The sequence below is a fragment of the Mercurialis annua genome, linkage group LG4, assembly GCF_937616625.2.
Source record: "Mercurialis annua linkage group LG4, ddMerAnnu1.2, whole genome shotgun sequence".
NCBI lineage: Eukaryota > Viridiplantae > Streptophyta > Magnoliopsida > Malpighiales > Euphorbiaceae > Mercurialis > Mercurialis annua.
The window spans coordinates 30,342,331-30,364,277 of NC_065573.1; the positions used below are offsets into that span (position 1 = coordinate 30,342,331).

The 21,947-nt window shown below is 30.4% G+C and overlaps 3 protein-coding genes across 3 annotated transcripts; 2 read left to right on the forward strand and 1 right to left on the reverse strand.

The window, feature by feature from the left end:
- Positions 1-2,687: 2,687 nt before the first annotated feature.
- Positions 2,688-6,726, reverse strand: LOC126678776 (uncharacterized). The gene is made up of 7 exons (XM_050373679.1): positions 6,390-6,726; positions 4,676-6,253; positions 4,519-4,573; positions 4,040-4,188; positions 3,758-3,844; positions 3,148-3,276; positions 2,688-2,995 (listed from the first exon to the last, which is right to left on the reverse strand). The coding sequence occupies exons 1-7, from the start codon at positions 6,462-6,464 to the stop codon at positions 2,879-2,881; spliced, it is 2,190 nt and encodes a 729-aa protein (XP_050229636.1). The 5' UTR covers positions 6,465-6,726; the 3' UTR covers positions 2,688-2,878.
- Positions 6,727-7,183: 457 nt separating this feature from the next.
- On the forward strand, positions 7,184-10,747 carry LOC126676204 (stress response protein NST1). The gene is made up of 7 exons (XM_050370358.2): positions 7,184-7,371; positions 7,470-7,795; positions 7,876-7,928; positions 8,045-8,082; positions 8,657-9,101; positions 9,255-9,551; positions 10,206-10,747. Exons 1-6 carry the CDS (start codon positions 7,292-7,294, stop codon positions 9,492-9,494), a joined length of 1,182 nt encoding a protein of 393 aa, XP_050226315.1. The 5' UTR covers positions 7,184-7,291; the 3' UTR covers positions 9,495-9,551; positions 10,206-10,747.
- Positions 10,748-15,617: 4,870 nt separating this feature from the next.
- Positions 15,618-18,496, forward strand: LOC126676352 (agamous-like MADS-box protein TM6). The gene is made up of 7 exons (XM_050370537.2): positions 15,618-15,979; positions 16,074-16,140; positions 16,239-16,300; positions 16,527-16,626; positions 17,054-17,095; positions 17,693-17,737; positions 18,079-18,496. The coding sequence occupies exons 1-7, from the start codon at positions 15,792-15,794 to the stop codon at positions 18,250-18,252; spliced, it is 678 nt and encodes a 225-aa protein (XP_050226494.1). The 5' UTR covers positions 15,618-15,791; the 3' UTR covers positions 18,253-18,496.
- Positions 18,497-21,947: the final 3,451 nt, after the last annotated feature.

The window sequence follows — 21,947 nt, forward strand, 5'->3', positions numbered from 1 at the left end:
CCAAATAAAATTAGACTTGATTTTATTAACATGCTCTTACAGCTTTTGAAACCTTTGAAATTGATATAGACTATAGAGCCGTTCATCAGAAATGAGTACAACTAAGGCCATGTTTGGTTCATGGAATAGAATAGCATGGAATAGAATAGTTATTTCATAAGGAATGAAATAGTCATTTTTTAGTTTTTGAAAGGAGTGTTTATTCCACAAAATCATGAAATAGCAATTCTTTGGAATACCTATTCTATGAACCAAAGCAAAAAATTGTCATTCTTTACGGAATAGCTATTCCATTCCGCACCTATTGCATGAACCAAACATGGCCTAAAAGTCCAAAAGATAATAATCAAAATTATCTTAAAACTCTAAAAAGAGAAATAGTTATAAATAAATACATTTAATTTGATGGAGAAATAAAAAATTGGAAGGACCATCCGTCTATTTTTTTCCCAATTTGTTTGTTGCTGGAATAGTTATGTTTAGCAACTTTGGGGCGAGCGATGTGTTTTGTAGCGTTTGGGTTGAGTGGCTTCACGGGCTGTCTGTCATATTTGTATGCTCAAAATCAGAAACATATTGGGGATCACTTTTACGTGAGGATAGACACACACACTGTTTTTAAAATCAAATCAATCGCAAGAATCTTATGAGTTACCGATTTAACCGATTAATGTGATCCATCCACTAAATTTTGCCTTTTATTTTTTCAACTTATTGACTTAATTACTATAAAACCCCTTATATTTAACATAATTCACGTTTAATCCCTCCTATTTAAAAACTAAATTATATGGCCCCTCACTTTTATTTCCGTCAACAGCTTAATTTCTCCGCCCATTTTTGATGTTAGTCAACGAAATTAAAGGATTTAGGAGTAAATTGATTTTCAAATCTGAGGGACGAAATCGTTGACAAAAACAAAAGTGAAGGATGAAATCGTTGAGAAAAACAAAAGTGAGGGATTATATAGTTTCGTTGACTAACACCCAAAATGGATGGAAGGACTATGGTTGACAAAAATAAAAGTGGGGCTATATCGTTTGATTCTCAAATAAGAGAGATTAAAGTGTAAATTATGTCAAATATGAGAGGTGTCACTGTAATTTGCTTTTAATTTTTATAAAGATTAAGATTCCTTCAAATTGATTTTGAACTTGAGAACGTCATATTTACGATCTTAACAGAAGATATAGAGAGATGTGTGATATAATTTGGACATACAATGAATTGAATTGTTATTGTGAATTAATATCATAATGAGAAAGCTTGCGAATATTACTCATGCAGTTAGTTATTGGGTATCGGAATCAAAAGCCAGCATATGATGCAAAGTTGGTGGGTATCTGGTCCCCATCTTAAAAGGATGGTGGTTGTAAAATGGTCAGCTTTAGTTGGCAACTGCATTTCAATTTTAGTTAAAAATTTATTAATAAAAACAATTTACAAGGTTGATTAAAATCAATTTAATGATAATTATAAATTTGTATAACTTTTTTAATTATGAAATAACAAATTAAAAAATTATTGTTATTTTCCTTTTTTAAATTTAACGATTAGATTCAGGGGTGTAAATTATTTTAGAAAAAAGAATCCAAAAACTTACTGCTCATTTTTATTTTTTTCGTGGATGGCTGGCCATATCAGCAGAGACACACTTTAAGATCTGAACATTTTTAAATAAAATAATATAATTAAAAATATAATGAATATATATACTTCAAATGGTGAACCACATTACCAGAAACACGCGCCTTTTCAAATCTGGACATTTTTGAAACAAAATACTAACGTGATTCATATTATAGCAAATATATTTTAAAGAATTATTTGCATATAAAATCTCAATTTTTTTGTGTTTATATTTTATAGCGATCTAAACACAACATTTAAAATTTAATAAAAAAAACCTAATTTTATTTTTGGTACAAAAAAGTCTAACCTTTATTATTTGACATTTACATTACAGAGTTATTACCCGATGTCGTTTCAATCATTAAAAACCACCGAAACAACATCATTTAGTGAATGAAAATATGCCTTGGTGCTAGAAAATACCAAAAAAATAAAAGATTGAACTTTTTTCTGCCACATTTTAAAGTTGTGTTTAAATCAATACAAACCCGAAAAGTTGAGTTGTTTGTTATATGCAAATTACCCTACATTAAACATGATGGTAATTTTTGCAAAACATTTAAACTTTTAGGATCACTTGACCTAAAGTATTTAGATATAAGCAAGCAGCCAGATATACTATCCAGTCAATTGCATAGGGCAAATAAGTACACTTCTAGGTAAATTTTCATTACCTCGCAATAAATTTTCATTACCTCGCAAATCTCAGTGTTATAAATCCAGCATGATTGTCATCATCCATCTTGAAATAGATTTCTGCACAATAATCATGGTGAAAAGAAACTGCAATTTCCCACACTTATACTTCCTAGTTGTGCATGCACATTATAGGTACATACCATGGTTCATTCCAAGCTGATACGGAAATGGAAACGCTTAAAAGAAATGCTGAAATGGAAAACAACAAAACAATATTATTTTATTCTAAAAATCGCTTATAAATATAAAATTTCCGAGTTTTAGAAATATTTCCAGAAATTGGAATGAAATGACGAAACGTAAGACTCCAATTGTGATAAGTAAAAAAAACTTTCACAATTATGATTAGATACAACTACAGATTAATCATCACTTTCCTCAATATTACCTTTTCTCTTAATATCTGCATCAGCTGATAAATCAATTTTATTCATAATATACAAAGATCTGTGTTCAATAAACATATTTACTACCTAAGATGCATAATTTTCTGCTGTACATATATGTACAATGTATGTGCTTCCATCTCAAGCAATACGGAACCAGTTCACGGATCCCCTTCTTTCCATTCAAATTTCATACCTTGCCGGTTTTTCATGGCATTTGCCAGATATTGTGTCACACATTTGCTATTGATTTCAAACATGAATGCCATTTCTCCAATCTGCGGATTCAAGCTAGTATTATTAGGTTGTCTCGTAAAAGTTGAGCAAATTCGTATGAATGCAATGATAGTGAAATTTTAAAAGGCAGAAAAATTCCAGAACAGTTTAAAGCTAATTATTAAACAGGAAATTAACCAGGAAGCTGATATACCTCAATCAAACTACTCGAACCAAGAAATGAACTCTGTCGGGTGACAATTTCTTGGCCATTCAGATATACTGGAACCTTACCAAGATTTCTCAACAAGAAGGAACCATCTGCTTCCAGCTTTATGAGCGCCTAACAAAAGGAGTGAGCACCGGTCATACTTCCATATCATTTAGAGACACAATAGGATGCCAAAAAGCTAAAAAAAGTATATAATGACAGCTTAGTATCAGCTTCTATAGTAACATCTACATATAACAGTTTGCTCCAAACTGCAGAATTGCTGATTTGAGGTAAAGCAACAAGCACCATGGGTTGACTCAAGAATGCCAACATATCTAACTTATTCCTCATACTAAATTCTCTAACTTGTTCTTTCTCCTTTCTGCTTCTCCATTCCTTTCAAAATCTTTTTTTCTTTCTTCTAATTATCTAATTCCTTATGCTCACTTCAGTTTTATAGTGGATAAATCATGGACTAAAACAAGTATCAGAAAGTGTAACACCTAAAGTCTTTGTTCATAATTCATAGAGATGATTTCATTTAAACAATAGGAAATCTGCATGGCAAACTAAATAAAAATAGCATCATGAAATACTCAGAGAGTCCCACCTGCCGTCTTGATATTTTATTGGCAGGCCCTTCTCTTCCTAAGTCAATATCAACTTCCATATCATCCGTCGCTCTGCCGAGTATGACCTGTAAAGTAGCGGAGGCCGTCACATACAAGGAAGAAGGCAACCTAATATGACGACTTATAATCAACAGTCAACACAAACGGAGAGATCAACCTCAGCCAATAAGCACAATATCAATAAAAAGAACTTGCAAATACAGTAAGCCCAATAAATAAAATTGACGAAAATACAACTACTGGACATTAGTTTGATATACCTCAGTTTCCCTTATATAATGCTTTATACGGTGCCCATAAAATACAGCAAGTGCACCTCGTGATGCAATGCTTCTTTGCATGGATGATTGAGCACACTGTTCCAGCCTTATAATTGTCCTTCTAGTATCCTCATTTTGATACCTTGAGACTACAAATTAGATAAACCAAAGAAATGATCAAAAACACTTATTCTAAGACAAGAATGATCTTATTTCGACTTTTTGGCGAGAATGAAGATTCAATAAGAACCTTAATATTTCAATTTTAATTACTTAATTGGCTCTAGGGTAACCACAGGTACATGATTAACATTATTAAAAGGGCAGGTTTGCATAAATCCGCAAATAAGTAACAGCGTATGCAATAACTAAATTTATGGCTTAGAGGTTAGAGCACCATGATTTCCAACACATAGTTATGAGATTAGATCGAATATATGATGGAAAATGTTCTGAAGGAGACACATTGATAGAATTACCTTCTCTATAATTATAATAATCTGTATCATCTGGGCATAGGTCCATTTGAAGTATCTAAAATGAAAAAACAATAAGTTACACACAGAAATGGCTCAGAATAAAATCAATCAGAAAAATGTAGACTGGTTTCTATTGAACAGATTTTGTCAGGTTTACCATGGCCTCAATTTCAGAATACGATGGCACACCATCATCACTCTCCGATTCCTCGTCACTTGACATTGAGGGGTCTTCTTCGGGTATTGATGTTATTTGTTTAGGGGAACATGCTTGTCCATATAATGGCAAGTCAGTGGCATTACCAGCATGTAATGACATCCCAACCTTGGCAACACCTAGAGAGGCCTGAGCTGTTCTGCATTGATTTGAGTCTCTATGACCATTGCTAGCCAGTCTGAAGGCAACATCTTCAGGAGATTGGCATTTGGCTCCACAGCCAACTGATTGGTGACCTGGGATGGTTACTGGCAACATTGCCAGTTCCTTCGTTTGGGAAATAATAATAGATTGTGCAGGATTTTCTTCTTTCTTCCCCAAGCTTTGCTCGTGTTTGTGAACCTTCAGATTAGTGCCTGATGAGGACAGACAACCACTTATCTTTGAGGTTCTTCCAATAGCAGAAGTAAATTCTTTACGTAAGAGGACATCGTCATTGCATGGAATCTCAGCATCCTCGGTATTTAAAATACATTCCATTTCTACATCACAATTATCTATATTCGCTGCTGGTGTAAATGATGCTAAACTAATTTCTGAATTAAAGTCAACATGCTGCTCAACATCACCAGAGACTAAACCCTCTGCCATAGCCACCAATGGACATGGACTGGCCGGGGTTTCAAGGCTTTTATTTGAAACTAAGGCATGTGAATCTTTAACATTTGGTGAAGTGCCATGACAATCATTAGGAGAAGTCGCCAAAATGCCATCATTACAAGATTTATCTATTGCCTCCTCCGTATCTGCAGCTACTAGAAGCAACTCCGAAATATCTGCATAATCACATTCTGAGATTGCAGTTGAATTATGAAGTACATCAAGATCATGTTTGTCCTGCAATAATGCCTCTGGATTAATAGCATGCATTCTTTCATTACTATCCAATCCCACATCATTACAGTGCATCACTTCTTGTTCCTGACCTTTATCTTCCTTGCTTACACCAATCGGCAATGCAGATACCGAAATGTCCCCAACCATTTCCCACATAGCCAACGGACACAAAAGTTCCTCTTCCGCAGGAAACAAATTACTACTTTCCGGCAACGAACCACATCTCTGATAATCAACTATTCCATCTACAACATTATCCGAAACAATTCCTCCCAAGCTATCATGTTCAAAAGAAGGAACCCCAACATTAACTTCACCACAACATTTTTCCCCAACAAATCCAAAATGGGTTCGATCATGATCACCAAACCCCACACTATCTCGACAACTAGAACCCAATTGACCGATAAAACTTCCGGCATGACTCCTACTCTTTTTTCGCATCACGTAATACAATCTCCTAACACTATCAACCTTTCTTTTAGCAGAAACATCAGCAGAACTCACTTTACTATTAGTATTAGTATCAGAGAGTTCAAGTTCAAACATTTTGGTGGAAGCTTCTTTAGAAATAACAGGATCATAAAGAAGAGCATACCATCTATCCCGCAATTCTGTCAGTGTAAACTTTCTTGAGAACCTTACTGCTCCTTTAGCCAGTGCTTCTAAAGAAGCACCTCCCTTCATTAACAAACAAAATAGTATCAGAATTACAGAAAATTAGGGTTTCTTAAACAGCTTAAAAATGGGAATTGAGAAAGTAAAATTGTTCTTTAAAAATTACCAAGAATTAAGAAAAGGGTTAGTTTAGAGTTACCTCAATAGCGTTCTTTAATAAGAGATCATCTTCAGGGATCCATTGAGGGGCAACTGAAGCAGCAAAAGCTGCCATTTCCAATTTGATCAAGAAAATTTGAGAATTTGAAATCTATGGAATTGGCATGGGATTTGAAGTTTGTGAAAGTGATAATTAGATTAGTTTATAAAAAATGAAAATGCATTGCAAATTGAGTGTCTGGTTGTCGGAAATTCATTTGTTTTCGCCAATCACAATCTTTCTTATGATTGTAAATGACCATGTAAATATGGTTAATTACTTCTCTTATCTTCTTTTGCTCAGATTGTTCTTTTTTTGAGAATCTTTGTACTGATTCTGTAATTATTCTTTCTTACAAGAAAATTCAGTTTTTATTGTTATTTTTATTTTATTTTTGCCTTTTTTTTATAGATATTTACATTATTCTTTAGTTTTCTGTTAAAAGAAATATACAAATATACCTCTAACATTTATATAAAAAAATTAAAATTTTATTTCAAATACATTCTCAATTTTTCAAAAACACTTATATAAAATAAAAAAAAATCTTTTTTATTTTTTTATTGTAAATACATCTCAATTTTTTAAAATTCATATGTTTGATTTTCTTTTAAGTATTTCAAAATTTATTCTTTTATATTAAATTATTTAACTCGGTTGATTAAAATAAAAAGTGAATAAAAAAATTAAATTATTAACAGAATCAAAAATTAAAAAATTATTAAAATTAAAATGTGAATTATATAATATAAATGTAAAATTTACACTAGTTATTTTTTGTTTACAAACCCACCCCCAACAGAGCCGGTTCTAACATTGAACTCCTCCTCACTTCTAATCTCCCTCCATTTCCTTTCCTTATCCTTCCTGGATATATTATTGCAATTATTAGTAGTATTCAAATGAAAACGATGGCGTATCCTGCAATTTGTTCACTTCTCTTACAAAATTGTTTCAAAGACTTTCCTCACTCAACATTCTGGTGAGCTGACATTTCTTTGAATTATGATGTTTTTCGTGAATTAATAATGTTATTAACAGATTCATGATATGATTAAAGTTTATTTTATGATTTATCAGGAGATTTTCTGCTGCATATCCATCAAACAACAACACTGTGTTATTGCCCACTCTTAATTATGTTTTACAATGTACAAATTCGAATTGTCGTTTTCATTGTCAATTGCCAATTTTGGGCTCTTTTCGACCAAGACTTCAAATTAAACGACAACAACCGTATTTTCGGTTACCACAGTGTCATCAGGATTCGGTGGATTCTGTTGTTGAAACATTGAACGATAATGATAATGACAATCCTCCGCAAAGGCGAAGAAGAAGAAGAAGAAGAAAAGCACATGGTAATAAGGGAAAAGTGCCATGGAATAAGGGCAAATCACATTCTCCAGGTAAATTAATTGATTAACTAATCCATGTAACTTTTTTATACTGTTATTGCTGATTAATTGTGTATATTTTGTTCGTATAGAGACTCGTGTGCTTATCAGGCAGAGAACATTAGAGGCATTGAGAGACCCTCAGGTGAAGTCATGTAAGCACTGATATGTTTTAGTAATGATGAGAGATCTGCATTGTGTTGTTTTGCGTTCTGCCTTTTAACTTCTTTATTTACTTCCCTAAAACCTTTTTGCATTCAGATTAGAAAGAAAATGGCGGAACATCCTCGTTCTCACAGGTAATATTCATTTGATTGAGTCACTATCTTCGAAGTTATATTACCTGATAGATATCTGTTAACATATTTAGAGGCAAACTGGTAATATGATGTGAGTGCACATTGTTTCCGTTCAACTTTCAACGATGCGTATTTATAAGCTAGTATATTATGACTAATTTCTTGTAAGCATATACTAAAATGTTAAAGGGATAACAATATGGATGCTTGATACAACTGCTTTTGAAGAGGGAAAATTGTGTATCCTTAAAAGACTGCTTCAATTGCATGAATGGAAGTTGATAGGTAGACAATGGCTTGTTTGAGTATAACTCCAACAGATTACAATTTTTAGTAGATCATTTTATCCGACTGCTGTCTTGAACTCTGATTTTGTCCTTGTAATTATTATTTGAACTGGTCTTGAAGTCGACAATAATTTTCTTTTGCCAATGGAGCTAAACATTTCAAAACTTAGAACAAGTCACGATGTTCTTAGGTCTTTAGAATGGATCTTGGAGTTGTACATTGATAATATGCGTCAAGCAGGTTACTTGGGCTTGAAAATTATTAATCAAAATCTGCTCAATTGCAGTGATGAGATCAAGAGAAAAATAGGCTTTGCACTTAGACAACTTTGGGACAAGCGTTTGAAATGGAAAAGGCTAAGAGAGAAATTCTTTCTGTCTTGGACTAGAAGTGTCGCAGAAGCAGCTAGGAAAGGAGGTATCGGTCAACAAGAGCTAGATTGGGATAGTTATGAAGCGATAAAAGAAGACATAACTCTACAAGAGCTCCAGACAGAAATGGACAAGGCAATGCAAAAGGAACTAGCGGGGATAAATGCTAAGAGAAAGGCTGAGAGAGCAACCAAAGCAAAAGAAGAAAAAATGGCTAGGCTCGCTGAAAAGAGAAAAGAACGGGAAGAGAAAGCAAAGGCTAGATTAGCAGCAAAGAGAAAGTCGAGCAAAAAATTAAAGGAAAGTTCAGAAGATGGGTCGGTTATCCAAGAGCTGTCTCTTGGACAAAGGTTAACAAAGGTAGCTAAAACGATAACGCGAAGATATTCCCCATAAGTTTCAATGGTTCAGCAGATTTTTATCTGTATTTATAGCATGTTTTGATGCAGAAGTCCTTCCTTGATGCATTGCCAATTCGTTTATTATATGAATGACAAAATATATTTTGTTTAGATTCGCCTAAAGAAGTCCATGAAAAATCATGCAACTACTCAACAAGAAGCATTGATATCCCACAATCCAGCTTGGAAGAAATTGGATGCTGAGCTTATGAAGAAAGAAAAAGTTCAAAGGGAAGTCTCATTTGCAGATCAGATTGAAGCTGCCAAAAACAGAAGATTAGAATCTGTTGGAAGGAAAGTTTTGGCAGAACCTTCTAGTGATAATGTTTTTGTGGGGAGGTCAATGGTTTAAGCCATAAGTTACATTATGTGCATGCCAGCAGTAAACGTTGCAATCATCGAGGAAAAGGTATGAATTACTTGCTATGTCAATATCATCCCCTATGCAGTTGAAATGGATGAAATTATGGACTCTGCCATAGTTACTTTTTCCAGAGCTAATCATGTGTTAAGCTTGGTGTAATACAATCTCCCTGTGTAGATAAGTAAAATATGTTGGTTTGATAAATGCTCATTTGTGAGTTCTCCAAACTTGAGAATTTAGCATATATGCAATTGATGACCGTTTCAAAAAAAAAAATTTGATACATTTCAAAGGCTGCTAGAGTAAATCAGATTTAGAAAAGATTAATACGAAAACATTACAATCGAAGACTATTGGATGCAGCAGGCAGAAATGAAGAGGTGACTGTAGCCACTAGTTGCAGTCTGTCTTACAGCACCAGCTTAATTTTCTATCTACTCCTATATGTTTATAGTTATGCTGAGTAGGTATTAATTTAGAATGACTTATTGAAGTAATTTTTTTTTTGTCTACACATTTTGCATTCCATTTCATTAGTTTTTAGTTTTTAATACTTAGCTAAGTGTAGATTATCCATCAATTGATTTAATAGCTCAATTTCGCAGACGTTTGCATCACTTCTCATAATCTCATTTTTATTGTTTGTCAAATGTTAGCAAATAATAAGTTGATGTAACTATTTTCTCGTAAAAATTGCAGGCAAAACAAAGGTCGGTCTGAAACTTTTTGATCTATCATGTGCACATATTCAAATTGAGGACAGAGTTCATTAACTATCGGGGACAAAGAAATTGAAGAATGATACAGATTATTCTGTGCCGAGTATGTATGATATTTGAGTTAGTTTTGAGGTACATAGCACTTTTGCAGAATTCCTATCATGCTAAGTTTATATGTGGATAATGAAGTAATGAATTGCATTTCATTATTAATTTTAGGGGTAATGTTAAATTCATAAACTGTATATGTTTTTTTAATTTCATCACGAACTTTAATTGTCTCAATTGTATGTATAAATTTTTATTTTTCTTAATTCGATGCATATGTTGACATGTCACTCATTCTAGGTGAATGTCATTTTTAAGGCACATCATCATATTAAGACATCGTGTATCGAATTGAAAAAAAAAGAGTAGAACTCCATGCATACAATTGGGACGTTTTAAAGTTCGTGATTAAATTGAGAAAACGGGTATAGTTTATGAATTTTTACAGTATAACCTCTTAATTTTATCGATCAATTTAAGTTTGAGGATAAACTTTTCCTAAAATATTTTTAGATTTAAAAACAAGAAAAATCTAATCCGTAAGATATAAATTGAACTAAAAGAAATTTTTTTATTGGAGTGATTTAGTTTATTAAATAAAAAAAATAAAAAAAATTATTTTGTACAAAGTTTGTCCTTTTTTATTTTAATTCATATACAAAATTCATGTCTTAATTTTCATTAGAAGGCGAAGTGAGTTATGTCCTAACTTTCATAATAGGCAAGTTCGGATATGGATCAATATATAATCCAAGGCAAGTTCGGACATGGATCGATATATAATCCAAAACAATAAGTAAGGCTATTTGTGGGCCTTAGCATCTCTATTGTATGGTATTTTTAGTATAAAAATAGCAAAATACTAAATATAACACATTTTTAAAATTTATTCTCCAATGTAAAATGATTTATTAAATGATAAATTTTAAAATTTTAATTGATTTTGATTTTATATGCATTAGACTTAAATTATTAATTATTAATTTGTCTTTAATTTATTATTTAAATGATTATATTAAAATACACATTTTTAATAGATAATTTAGTATCAAATTTGGCACAAAATTTAACATATTCTAATATTAGCATAGAATATAGCATTACAATGGAGATGTGTTTTTCATCATAAATGTTAAATTTAAACATTGAGATGTTAATTTTACATTGCAATGGGGATGCTCTACTATAGTTAATATAGTTTTTTTTTTAAAGAGTTAATATAGTTTTTCTTAACTATATGTTTTGTTTGACAAAAAATATGTATTTTCTGTCACGCTAGCCAATCTGGTGATCCAACAACAATAATAAAAACAAAATAACTCGAGAGCAAATAAAAAAAATGAATTTCTTGTGACAGAAAATACATATTTGTTATGATTTTAATTTCAAAATTGAATTTGTTGTTTCTGAAGTTGGTTCTAATGTTTCTCCAATAGAATGACCAACCAAATCTTGGCTTTCAGCAAAAGCTAAATTCACGCCATAAATGATAGTTATTCTGATTTAATTTCAAATTTTTAAAATTGTTGATATTGTGTGAAAATGATGTCAAGAAAAAATTTAACATATGTGATATATCATTTGCTATGATTATTGAACGTGAGTTAAAGAGTAATTTTACTGAATATGATTAGTAAAACTATATAGAGGCAGAGTTTGAAATATATGCTAATTCTATATAGCTACAATTCTTATTAAGATGATCTACCGTTTTATTTATGAGAGAGCTGAATTATTCTTTCTTATTATCCATGTTGTTATACCTGTTGAAGTGGGAATCCCACATTGATTGTGTGTGTGAATGGACATGTGTTTAAATATTGGTTGGGCACCTCCACTTAACACCAATTGGTTTTAAGATGGAATCTAACATGGTATCGGAGCCTTGTCCATTCACACAATTTGAATTTGGCCCGGCCCACGTAAGATGCGTGAGGGGGGATTGGTTACTCGGCCCGGACACGCTACGCGTGAGGGGGAGTGTTGAAGTGGGAATCCCACATTGATTGTGTGTGTGAATGGACATGTGTTTAAATATTGGTTGGGCACCTCCACTTAACACCAATTGGTTTTAAGATGGAATCTAACAATACCATCAAGCGATGTACAACTCAAAATATCTTGCCAATTTTTTTTATTTTAAAAATAACAAAATCCGTATAGGGTAGATAAATTAAAAAAATTAGTTGAAAAACAATACTAAAACTAAAAATATAATGTAAACCCCATTTATTTCTTATAAGAATAAAAGAATTTTGAGGCGAGGAGGTGATTTTTAGTCAAAAATAGGCTAAAAACCACCTCCCACCATGCAAGAGTTTAGAATATGGCTAAGTTTTGTTGTATATCACCTTCAAAACATGCATATTTGAGCTTTTCATTTCTTTTTATTTTATTTTTTAGTCCTCTAAACTCAAATTCGAAGATTTAAACCTTCGATTCTACATTTTGGTGGCTTCATGGGCATAAATGAACGGAGTTGCTCATGAGTAACTAGGTGTTCAGCTCGATAAAAGCTTGGTTCATATTCGTTCTTAATTTAAACAAACCAAACTCGGTCTTGGTTTTATGTTCATTAATTTAAAAAAGCCAAACATGAAAATATTGTTGTTCGGCTTATTTAGGTTCACGAACAGATCGATTAGTGGTTCGTGAATAAGCTTGTGAACAAGTTAGTGAAAGAGCTCTAATTAGAGTTTGTGAACAAGCTCGATTGGAAACTCGATTAGGTGTTCGGGAACTGACTCATATCCAAATTAATTTATATAAATATTGTATATGATACTAAAATTATATACATAGGTTTAACAATATAACAATTTTGATGCAATGTATACTAGCATAGTTTTGTACTCGCAAATTTTATATGTTTTAACTGTTAAATAAACGGGCTCGCGAATGAGCTCGCTTGATACTTATCGAGCTTGTTCACGAGCTTGTTCATTTAACAGCTAAACGAACGAACACAAGCCGAACATGAACACTATAAAGTGTGAATCGAACATGAACTCCCTATTCAAAACTCGAACGAACATGAACCGAACATGAATATGAATACCTTATTCGCTAAACGAGCTGGACATGAACACTTCAAAACCCGGCTCGACTTGGTTCATTTACACCTCCAATGGCATGCGCTCTTCATTTATACTGGAACTATTTTAGTGGTGAAACAAATGGCGGTAATTGATATAAATGAAAAAAAAAGTATATAAAAAGGTCTAGTTATTTTTTAAATCTAAAATTTTATGTTTTTTAAAAAGTTACTAAAATGTTTTTTAATTTTTACTGTAATGTCCAATTTAAAAGGTTTTTTTACAGCTGTGCTTAAAATTTTGAATTTCATTTTTGAATTTCTGCATTCTTTATCAATTACAACCATATTTTAGAATACTAGTTTCGCATTACGTGCTCTGCACGTGACTCGTAACGTAACTCGTCAATGAACATATTAATAATTTTTTTATAATTATATCAATTTTTTTATAATTAATATCAAATTAGTTAAGAATTTTTATAAAAGTAGATATAAATTGATTAAGAATTTTTATAAAAGTAAGATAGAAATTTAAATAATATTATATTGACCAAATACAGTATTTTAATTTTGTAGTTCAATCAAACTAAAAGATAGGTATTCCTACTAATTTGGAGACAATTTAGTTATTTCTTACATACTAAATTGGGAGATAATTTAGCTACCTATTCTAATTAGGACTTTAATTACAATAGTGATGAATTAAATCACTAATTAGTTAATGACTATAAAACCTTTATTTAGTAGTAAACTGAAAAGGATTATTCAGTAAATTTACCTGTCCCCCCCCTCCCATCCGTGCTTTTATATATAGTATAGACATAGATAATCTAACTTTTAAAATGAGTTATACGAAAAAATAAGTAAAAGTTTGAATTTCTAAAAATAAAATTTAAAGCTTTTGGACATAATTATAAAAAAAACTTTTTAAATTTAATATAATTAAAAAATTTAATCATAATTGATAAAAGACGTAACAATTTAAATTTAAAAAATTGTTTGTATAAAAAATAGGTTTTAAGGAATTAGACTCCATTCCATTGATTTTGAGTTAAGGAGGGGCTAAAATAAAAAATTTAAGGGCTCAAATATTTACTTTTGTATTATCTTTGGCTCATTTAACAATGTTATATACTTATTGAACAAAATAGAGACAAAAACAAAAAGAACAATAGCATTCCAATTCAAATTTTGCACTAATTAGATTCTTGCTTATCATTAGTTTTTGACTATACATAGTAATCTTAAACTTTATCCAATTAAAGAAATTCTAGTGTTAACATAGAACATTAAACTCATTATCATATACTTATTCTCTAACAAGTTTACTACATTATCCATTCTCAAACCTAAACATTCTAACTAAAAATAGGTTTAAGGAGAAGAATTAATTCTCTATCATACATTTAAATAGTTCTAATATCTTGTCATACTCAATGCAGTTCCCAACATGACACGTTACCACTATAACTTAATGCATCTCTATTTTGGTACTAAATTTATTAGGTCACTAAACTTTTGTTTAATTACAATTTAACTACTAAACTTTTGTTTAATTACAATTTAACTACTAAACTTTTGTTTCATTTTTTGGTAGCTAAATATTAATTTTTTATTTCAAAATGAAAATTCCGATTAATTTATATGGCTGCCCGAGCTAGAATATTGAAAGAATCTTTGCCACATCATCAATACAGTCAAACGTCACATCATTTAAAAATCATTACTAATTCTAAAGAAAAATGTAATATTTGGTGATCTTTGATTAAAAATCATATTATTTTATATTAATTTTTTAAAATAATTAAATAAATATTTAAAAAATTAAGTAAATAAAAATGTAACTAAAATTATTATAAATTAGTACAATGCGGCATTGTCAATTAATTTGTTAGAATTTTATTAGTATTTAATTTTTAATATCTAATACTATCAATTAATTATTTCAGATTTTTTTCAATGTTTCAGAATTAAAGCTTTATTAAGTTTTTTTTAATTTCACACAACAATAAATTTGATTATTCGTTCTAAAACTTTATCAAAATATAATATCACTTCCAAACTTCCAATGATGTGTCATTTGACGAGATTATCAACGTAGCAAAAACTCTCTGAATATTCAACCTCAAGCGGCCATGTCAGCAACTTTTTTTTGAATATTTTCATTACGATACAAACAATTAAAGTTTAGTAAAAACAGAAAAAATAAGTTTAAAACACAAACTGTAACTAGACTAAAGTTTAGTGATCTCAACAATTTTATACCCCCACTCACGAACTTCTTTGACACACAAAATTTAGCAACTATTCTTAGTTAAACAACAACTCACTTTTCCTCTTCAAGTCCCGATATAGAAACTTCTCTTTTTTCATCTCTTTAACTCAAAACTATTACACTACTGATCATAAGAACTCTCACAGATCTCATCATTTTGTCTAACAGATTCTTCTTGCAATCAAAATCATCCACAAAATCAAGAAATGGGCCGAGGAAAAATTGAAATCAAGAGGATAGAAAACCCTACAAACAGGCAGGTTACTTATTCCAAGAGAAGAAATGGAATTTTCAAGAAAGCTCAAGAACTCACTGTTCTTTGTGATGCTAAAGTTTCTCTGATTATGTTCTCTAACACTGGCAAATTTCATGAGTACATTAGCCCTGCAACAACGTAAAGTTCATACTAAACCCTAGATTTTTTAGATATATTATGATGAGGAGAATAAATTTTATAATATAGTTTTGTTTTTGTTGATGAGATGCAGGACGAAGAAGATATTTGATCAGTACCAGAAGACTTCTGGGATAGATCTGTGGATTACTCATTATGAGGTTTTTTTTTTATCTTTTTTATTTTAACTAATTATTGTTTGATCTAATTAATTATTGTTATTAATGTTAGTATTATGAGTTGATTATGAGGTGTGCAGAGAATGCAAGATCATTTGAGGAAGCTGAGAGATATAAACAATAAACTGAGAAGAGACATCAGGTAGTTTAATTTATTAACTTGTAAATTTTTTTTGATGAATAACTTGTAAATATATAAATTAATTATAAGTTTTTTTTTTCTTTGTTTACTTACTATTTTTTTATTTTTTCAATATTTACCAATTTTCAAAATATTTACAGGTTAATAAATATTTACTTACTATTTTTTTAATATGTTAATATTTACAAGTTTGAATTAATTAACAATTTGTGATGTGTGTTGAAAGGCAAAGGATGGGCGAGGATTTGAATGAAGTTGGGATTGATGATCTGCGTAGTCTTGAGCAAAAAATGACTTCTGCCTTGGAGATTATACGTGAAAGGAAGGTTAGATTTTTTAATTACTTTATTATATTCATCGCCATCAGTCGTGTTATCTGATTTTTTTAAAAAGTTCTAATGCGTTTATATTTAATTATAATACAAGAAATTAAAAATAAGATACTTAATTTAAAACGCCAGTTTTTATTATATTTTAATAATTTGGGATGGAGACTGGAGAGTGTTTGTGCGGGAAAATAAACCCACAATCTAGCAAATTGCCGTAAATCGCTTATACTTACAACTCATTTATTCAGTGTTGGTTCTTTTAAGTCATTCTAGAAATCTTCCTTTGTGTAAGACTTCAATTAATTAAAGTTGTGCAATTCAAAATAATAATTAAAGTAAAGATCCCACATATGATTATTTATGGATTATGAATGCTTTAAACTAATTAATCAGTTAACAATTTCAATTTTCATTTTGTTTTCAGTACCATGTGATCAAAACACAGACCGAAACCTATAGAAAAAAGGTAAGTGATCAAGTTGATATCTAAAATAGTAAAATACCTGCTTTTTTTATTATTATTATTCAAAAATATTTAACTTTTAATTTAAGGCACAAGATACAAAAAAAATCCTCGACTTTTTCTCAAAAGTACATATCAATCCTTTTATTTTTTTGGGCACAATTAAACCCTTATGTTTTTAAAATTGAACAATTAAATCCTTGTTGTTTTAAAATCGAATAAATAAACCTTTTTAATTTATTTTTGGGACACTTACCCCCTCAAATTTTTGGTAAATATTTTCAACATTAAAATTATTTTAAAACTTTTATCCTATATGATTATAAGAGACATGTCAGCCATTAACGAGTGTTTTTAATGATACTGGATGAAAGAGATTATTTGTTCTATTTGAAAACAATGAGAGTTTAATTATACCCAAAAAAAATAAAAAGACTGATTTGTACTTTTGTGAAAACTATAAGAATTTTTTTGTACCTTTTATTATCAATTAACTTCCTAACTTATATATGTGTTCATTAATAGTATTATTTTTATTATAAAAACTCCGAAATTTGAAAATTTCAGGGACTATTATTATTGTTGTTGTTGTGATTTCAGGTAAGAAATTTGGAAGAAAGGCATGGAGACCTCATGCTAGAATTTGTAAGAACCTATTCCTTTAAATTATTGTTAATGCACAAGAACATTAATAAAAGAGTTATTTGTAAATAAAAAAAACCACCTTTTACCTTTTAAAATCTTCAAATATCATATTTAAAAATTATCAAAACAGCCCATCTTTTATTTTGTCGACAACTTTTGTCCAAAAAGTAGTTCTCTCATTCTATATAAAATGCCAGAAATTGCCAAAAAAAATGTGGAGCTAATTTGACAATTTTAAAACATGGTGTTTAAAGTGTGTTGTATTTTTCAAGTACCCCTTAAAAACATGTATAGCAAGGCTGCAACATAACTAATTTTTTTTTCCTTATTTGAAAATGAAGGAAGCAAAATGTGACGATCCACATTATGGCTTAGTAGACAATGAGGGAGACTATGAATCTGCAATTGCACTTGCAAATGGAGCATCCAACCTTTACGCTTTCCGCCTCCACCCTCCGCCTCCTACCATTCATCACGCCGCAGGATTTGGATCCCACGGGCTGCACCTCGCTTAACCCGAATTACAACATTTGATCTTCTACCTTAAACATCTGTCTAATTATCTAATCGAGATGCCTACATAAAACTGTGTTCTCTAATGTAATAAGACGTACCATTCTACTTAGTTCTAGTACTCTACATATGACTTATGCTTGGCCTGCACAAATTATAAATTTGCTTTCATGCTTATTATTTAAAAAAAAAACATCCAGATGGTAAGTGATATTTGACTATCAAAGTGAAGAATAATTGCATTTATTTATTATGGCTAAATAGCATAATTATTTTAGACTTACATTGAAAACGATCATTAGTTAAATTATTGACTAAGTTGAAAATTAGACATAACCACATAAAAATGATATTTATTTATTTTCAAATTTTAATGTTTCTATATAATAATTCATATATCTATAATTTAAATTCACATTTTTTTTATCAAATTAGAAAATCTAAAATAAATTCTTTAATTGGTTTAAGTATTTTGGGATGCTTGAATAAAAGATATAAAATAAGGGGTATATTTTTATTAATATAATTACGACTTGCAATTATTATTATTTTGTGCTTATTTTATCATAACAGATAATTATAAATTTGATGTATGAACTTGTTCGAAAATGATAATTTAGTGTTTGCATTATATTCTTTTATATCAATTTGGTGTTAAACCTACTATAATATTACAAATAAATGTTTTCAACATTGTCCCTTTTAAAAATGATGGCGTGAAATTTGCAGTTTATTGGTTAAAGGATCATTCTACTCCTTAACTTAACATCAAATATCAAAAAAGCAAACTTACATGATTTTTACCAAAACTTTTAACAATTTGCATTGTAATTAATTAGATTAAAATACTATTTAAATCAACATTAATTAATAATAATAATTTAATTATTTTAAATAAAAATAATATAATTAATAAATTAAATTTAAATGTAATTATAGTTATTAATAGATACGCGTCCTATATTTCATCACCCATCTCCATCCATCCATAATCTCTTCTGCTGCCTCTATCATTACTTTTGTTTTCATATTGTTATGTTTAAGTTAAAGATCAATAATTATTATTTTAAATTAATTCAATATAACGACGTATTTATATGGACAAAATGGTCTTTATCGTCTCAACATAGAATATAAAGTTAAATAAATATTTAACTTTTTATCAAAATATTGTAAGTTTGTATTTTTTAGGTAATTTGCATAAAATTAAGGGGGGTAAAATCACCTTTTATTTTAAGTTTATCATATTTGTTTCCTGCAATCTAAATATGAAGTTATAAAAACACTTGTTTGTTATTAATATAAATTTCTATTCAAACACTAAATTGTCATTTTTGATAAAGTTAGAACACCAAATTTGTAGTTATCCTTATCATAATTTTAATTCATGTGGGCACAAACTGAAAACAAAAATTATGCAAGTTGAACATCTATGGAGACAAGAACGTCCAACAACTCCAATTAGTAGGTGGGCGATTAATGCAAGTTATGGTGTTCATCGTTTACCATGTGTTGACACGGCCAATCCGATTGAACCCAAAATTAATCAGCTGCAGTATTTAATTGATCCTAGAAATTGAAATTCAACCCCACCATATTAACATGATTGAACCGGTTGATTTGAAATTAATCGACAATTGAACCCGCGATTCAACAAATTACTAAACTATAAACTATGTTTAAAATTTACTTTTTATGTATGATTTATCGATCTAACCGGTTAAACCGATGGTTGAATTGAAGCAATGCCTTGCTAGTTCAGCCATCCATTTAATTTTAAAGTACTAGTCAAAACTCCAAATATCAAATTGAGAACGTGCTTATGATATAGGACTCCAAACTTTAAATCGAGGGCAGGGCAATACTGGAGTGAGAATGTGGCGTATGAACTCAAATGCTTTAAATCGACGGTGGCTGCTTGATGAACTGTCGTTAGTACTGCTGACATGAGTAGAGTAGGCAAAGATGACCTCCCACAAAAGACGAGGTAGTTACGGGTGGTGCGACAATTAATGGAGTAATGGGCATGAATTCGCCATTGTAATAAACGTGACAATATTAAATAAATGAGTGTTTATCCCCATTGCGCCACGACATTTTTATAACAAGATAATGAAAATTTGCGATAGGAAATCTTTTAATTTTCACTTATTTTTTTATCATTAATTTTTCCACATGGCTAGCGCATAATTTTTGTTTCACGAATGATATGGCGGAACGGTTGTACCCAATAATTATTTTAAATAAAGGGATAATGTTATAAAAATTCTCCCATTTTATACGTTTTTTTATGGCCAAATGACTAAAAAAGGCCAAACTTGCATAAAAGTTCCACAAAAGTTTAAATCTTCTAATTTTATCCAATTTATCTTAAAACACATGATTTCGTTTCAATTTTGTCCAACTACACAATTTTACTTATGTGGCGTTGATGGGGCATGTGCCACATAAGCGCCACGTAGACACCACATGAGTAAAATTGTATAATTGGACAAAATTGAAACGAAATCATGCGTTTCAGGACAAATTGAATACAATTGAAAAATTTGGCATTTTGTGAAATTTTCATGAAAGGTTTGACTTTTTCTTATCATTTGGTCTTTTTTTATCTTCCATTTAAAAATCATCATTTTCATATAACAACTACTAATTTTTTTCAAATTAATATACCGTCTAAAAATCCGGCAAAAGTTGCTCACATGTCACGATGGGATTGCAAGAGTGCGAAAATTCATTATTCTTTCATTGTAATTTTGATAATACAGAAGTAACAACAAATTGATACACGTATCAAAAATATTTGACAAAATGTAAATTGCAACCCTCTTGTTTTGAGGATAAGTTGAATTGCAACTTTGAAAAGTGAAAACCTATACATCTTAGTCCTTACATTTATTTGGTTATTCAAGTTTTTTAAAAATTGGACATTCAAAGTCATACTTTTTTTTAAGTAAAATTTAAAGTCGAGAAATCAGAAAACGCACCCAAGCATCTCAACTAGGTTGACACTTTCTTAGCATATGCATCATTTTTCTCACTACCAACAATAATATTAAATGAAAAAAGAGAATTCAAATACAAAAACAACAGAAATAAATAAAAACCTAAAACTGTAGCAGTAGTAGCGACAAAACTACAGCACGCGGCGACATCAAAACTACAATACACAACAACATTAAAATGCAGCACGCAGCAACTTCAAAACTTCAATTGCAGCAACATCAAAAATGTAGCAAATTTCGTCGTCGTTCTGCTGCTATTCCTTTAATTACTTAGCTTCTCTCCTAAGTAGTTTGTAATCCTTTTTGGAAGAGAAAAACACCAAAACTGAAGCAAACCCAACAACAAAACTGCAACAACATAAACACCAAAACTGCAGCAACAGCAGCAACAAAACTGAAACAGCAACACCATCAGTATAAGAACAGCTAAATCAACAACGACAGAAACAACTTCAGCAAATGAAAAAAAAGACTTTACTTAAGCAAGCTTGGGCAATTATAGAATGGTGACTAATTTATTAACTTTAAAGAACCAAAGACATAAAAAAAAGACTATAAATCCGTCTGGATTAAGGAATTTTGAAAGAAAGAAAAAATCCATGGATTTACAATCCATGAATTTCACTGAAATCCATTGTTTGATATGGAAAATATGACATGGCAATCCATGGATTTCCAAATTCCTTCATACTCTA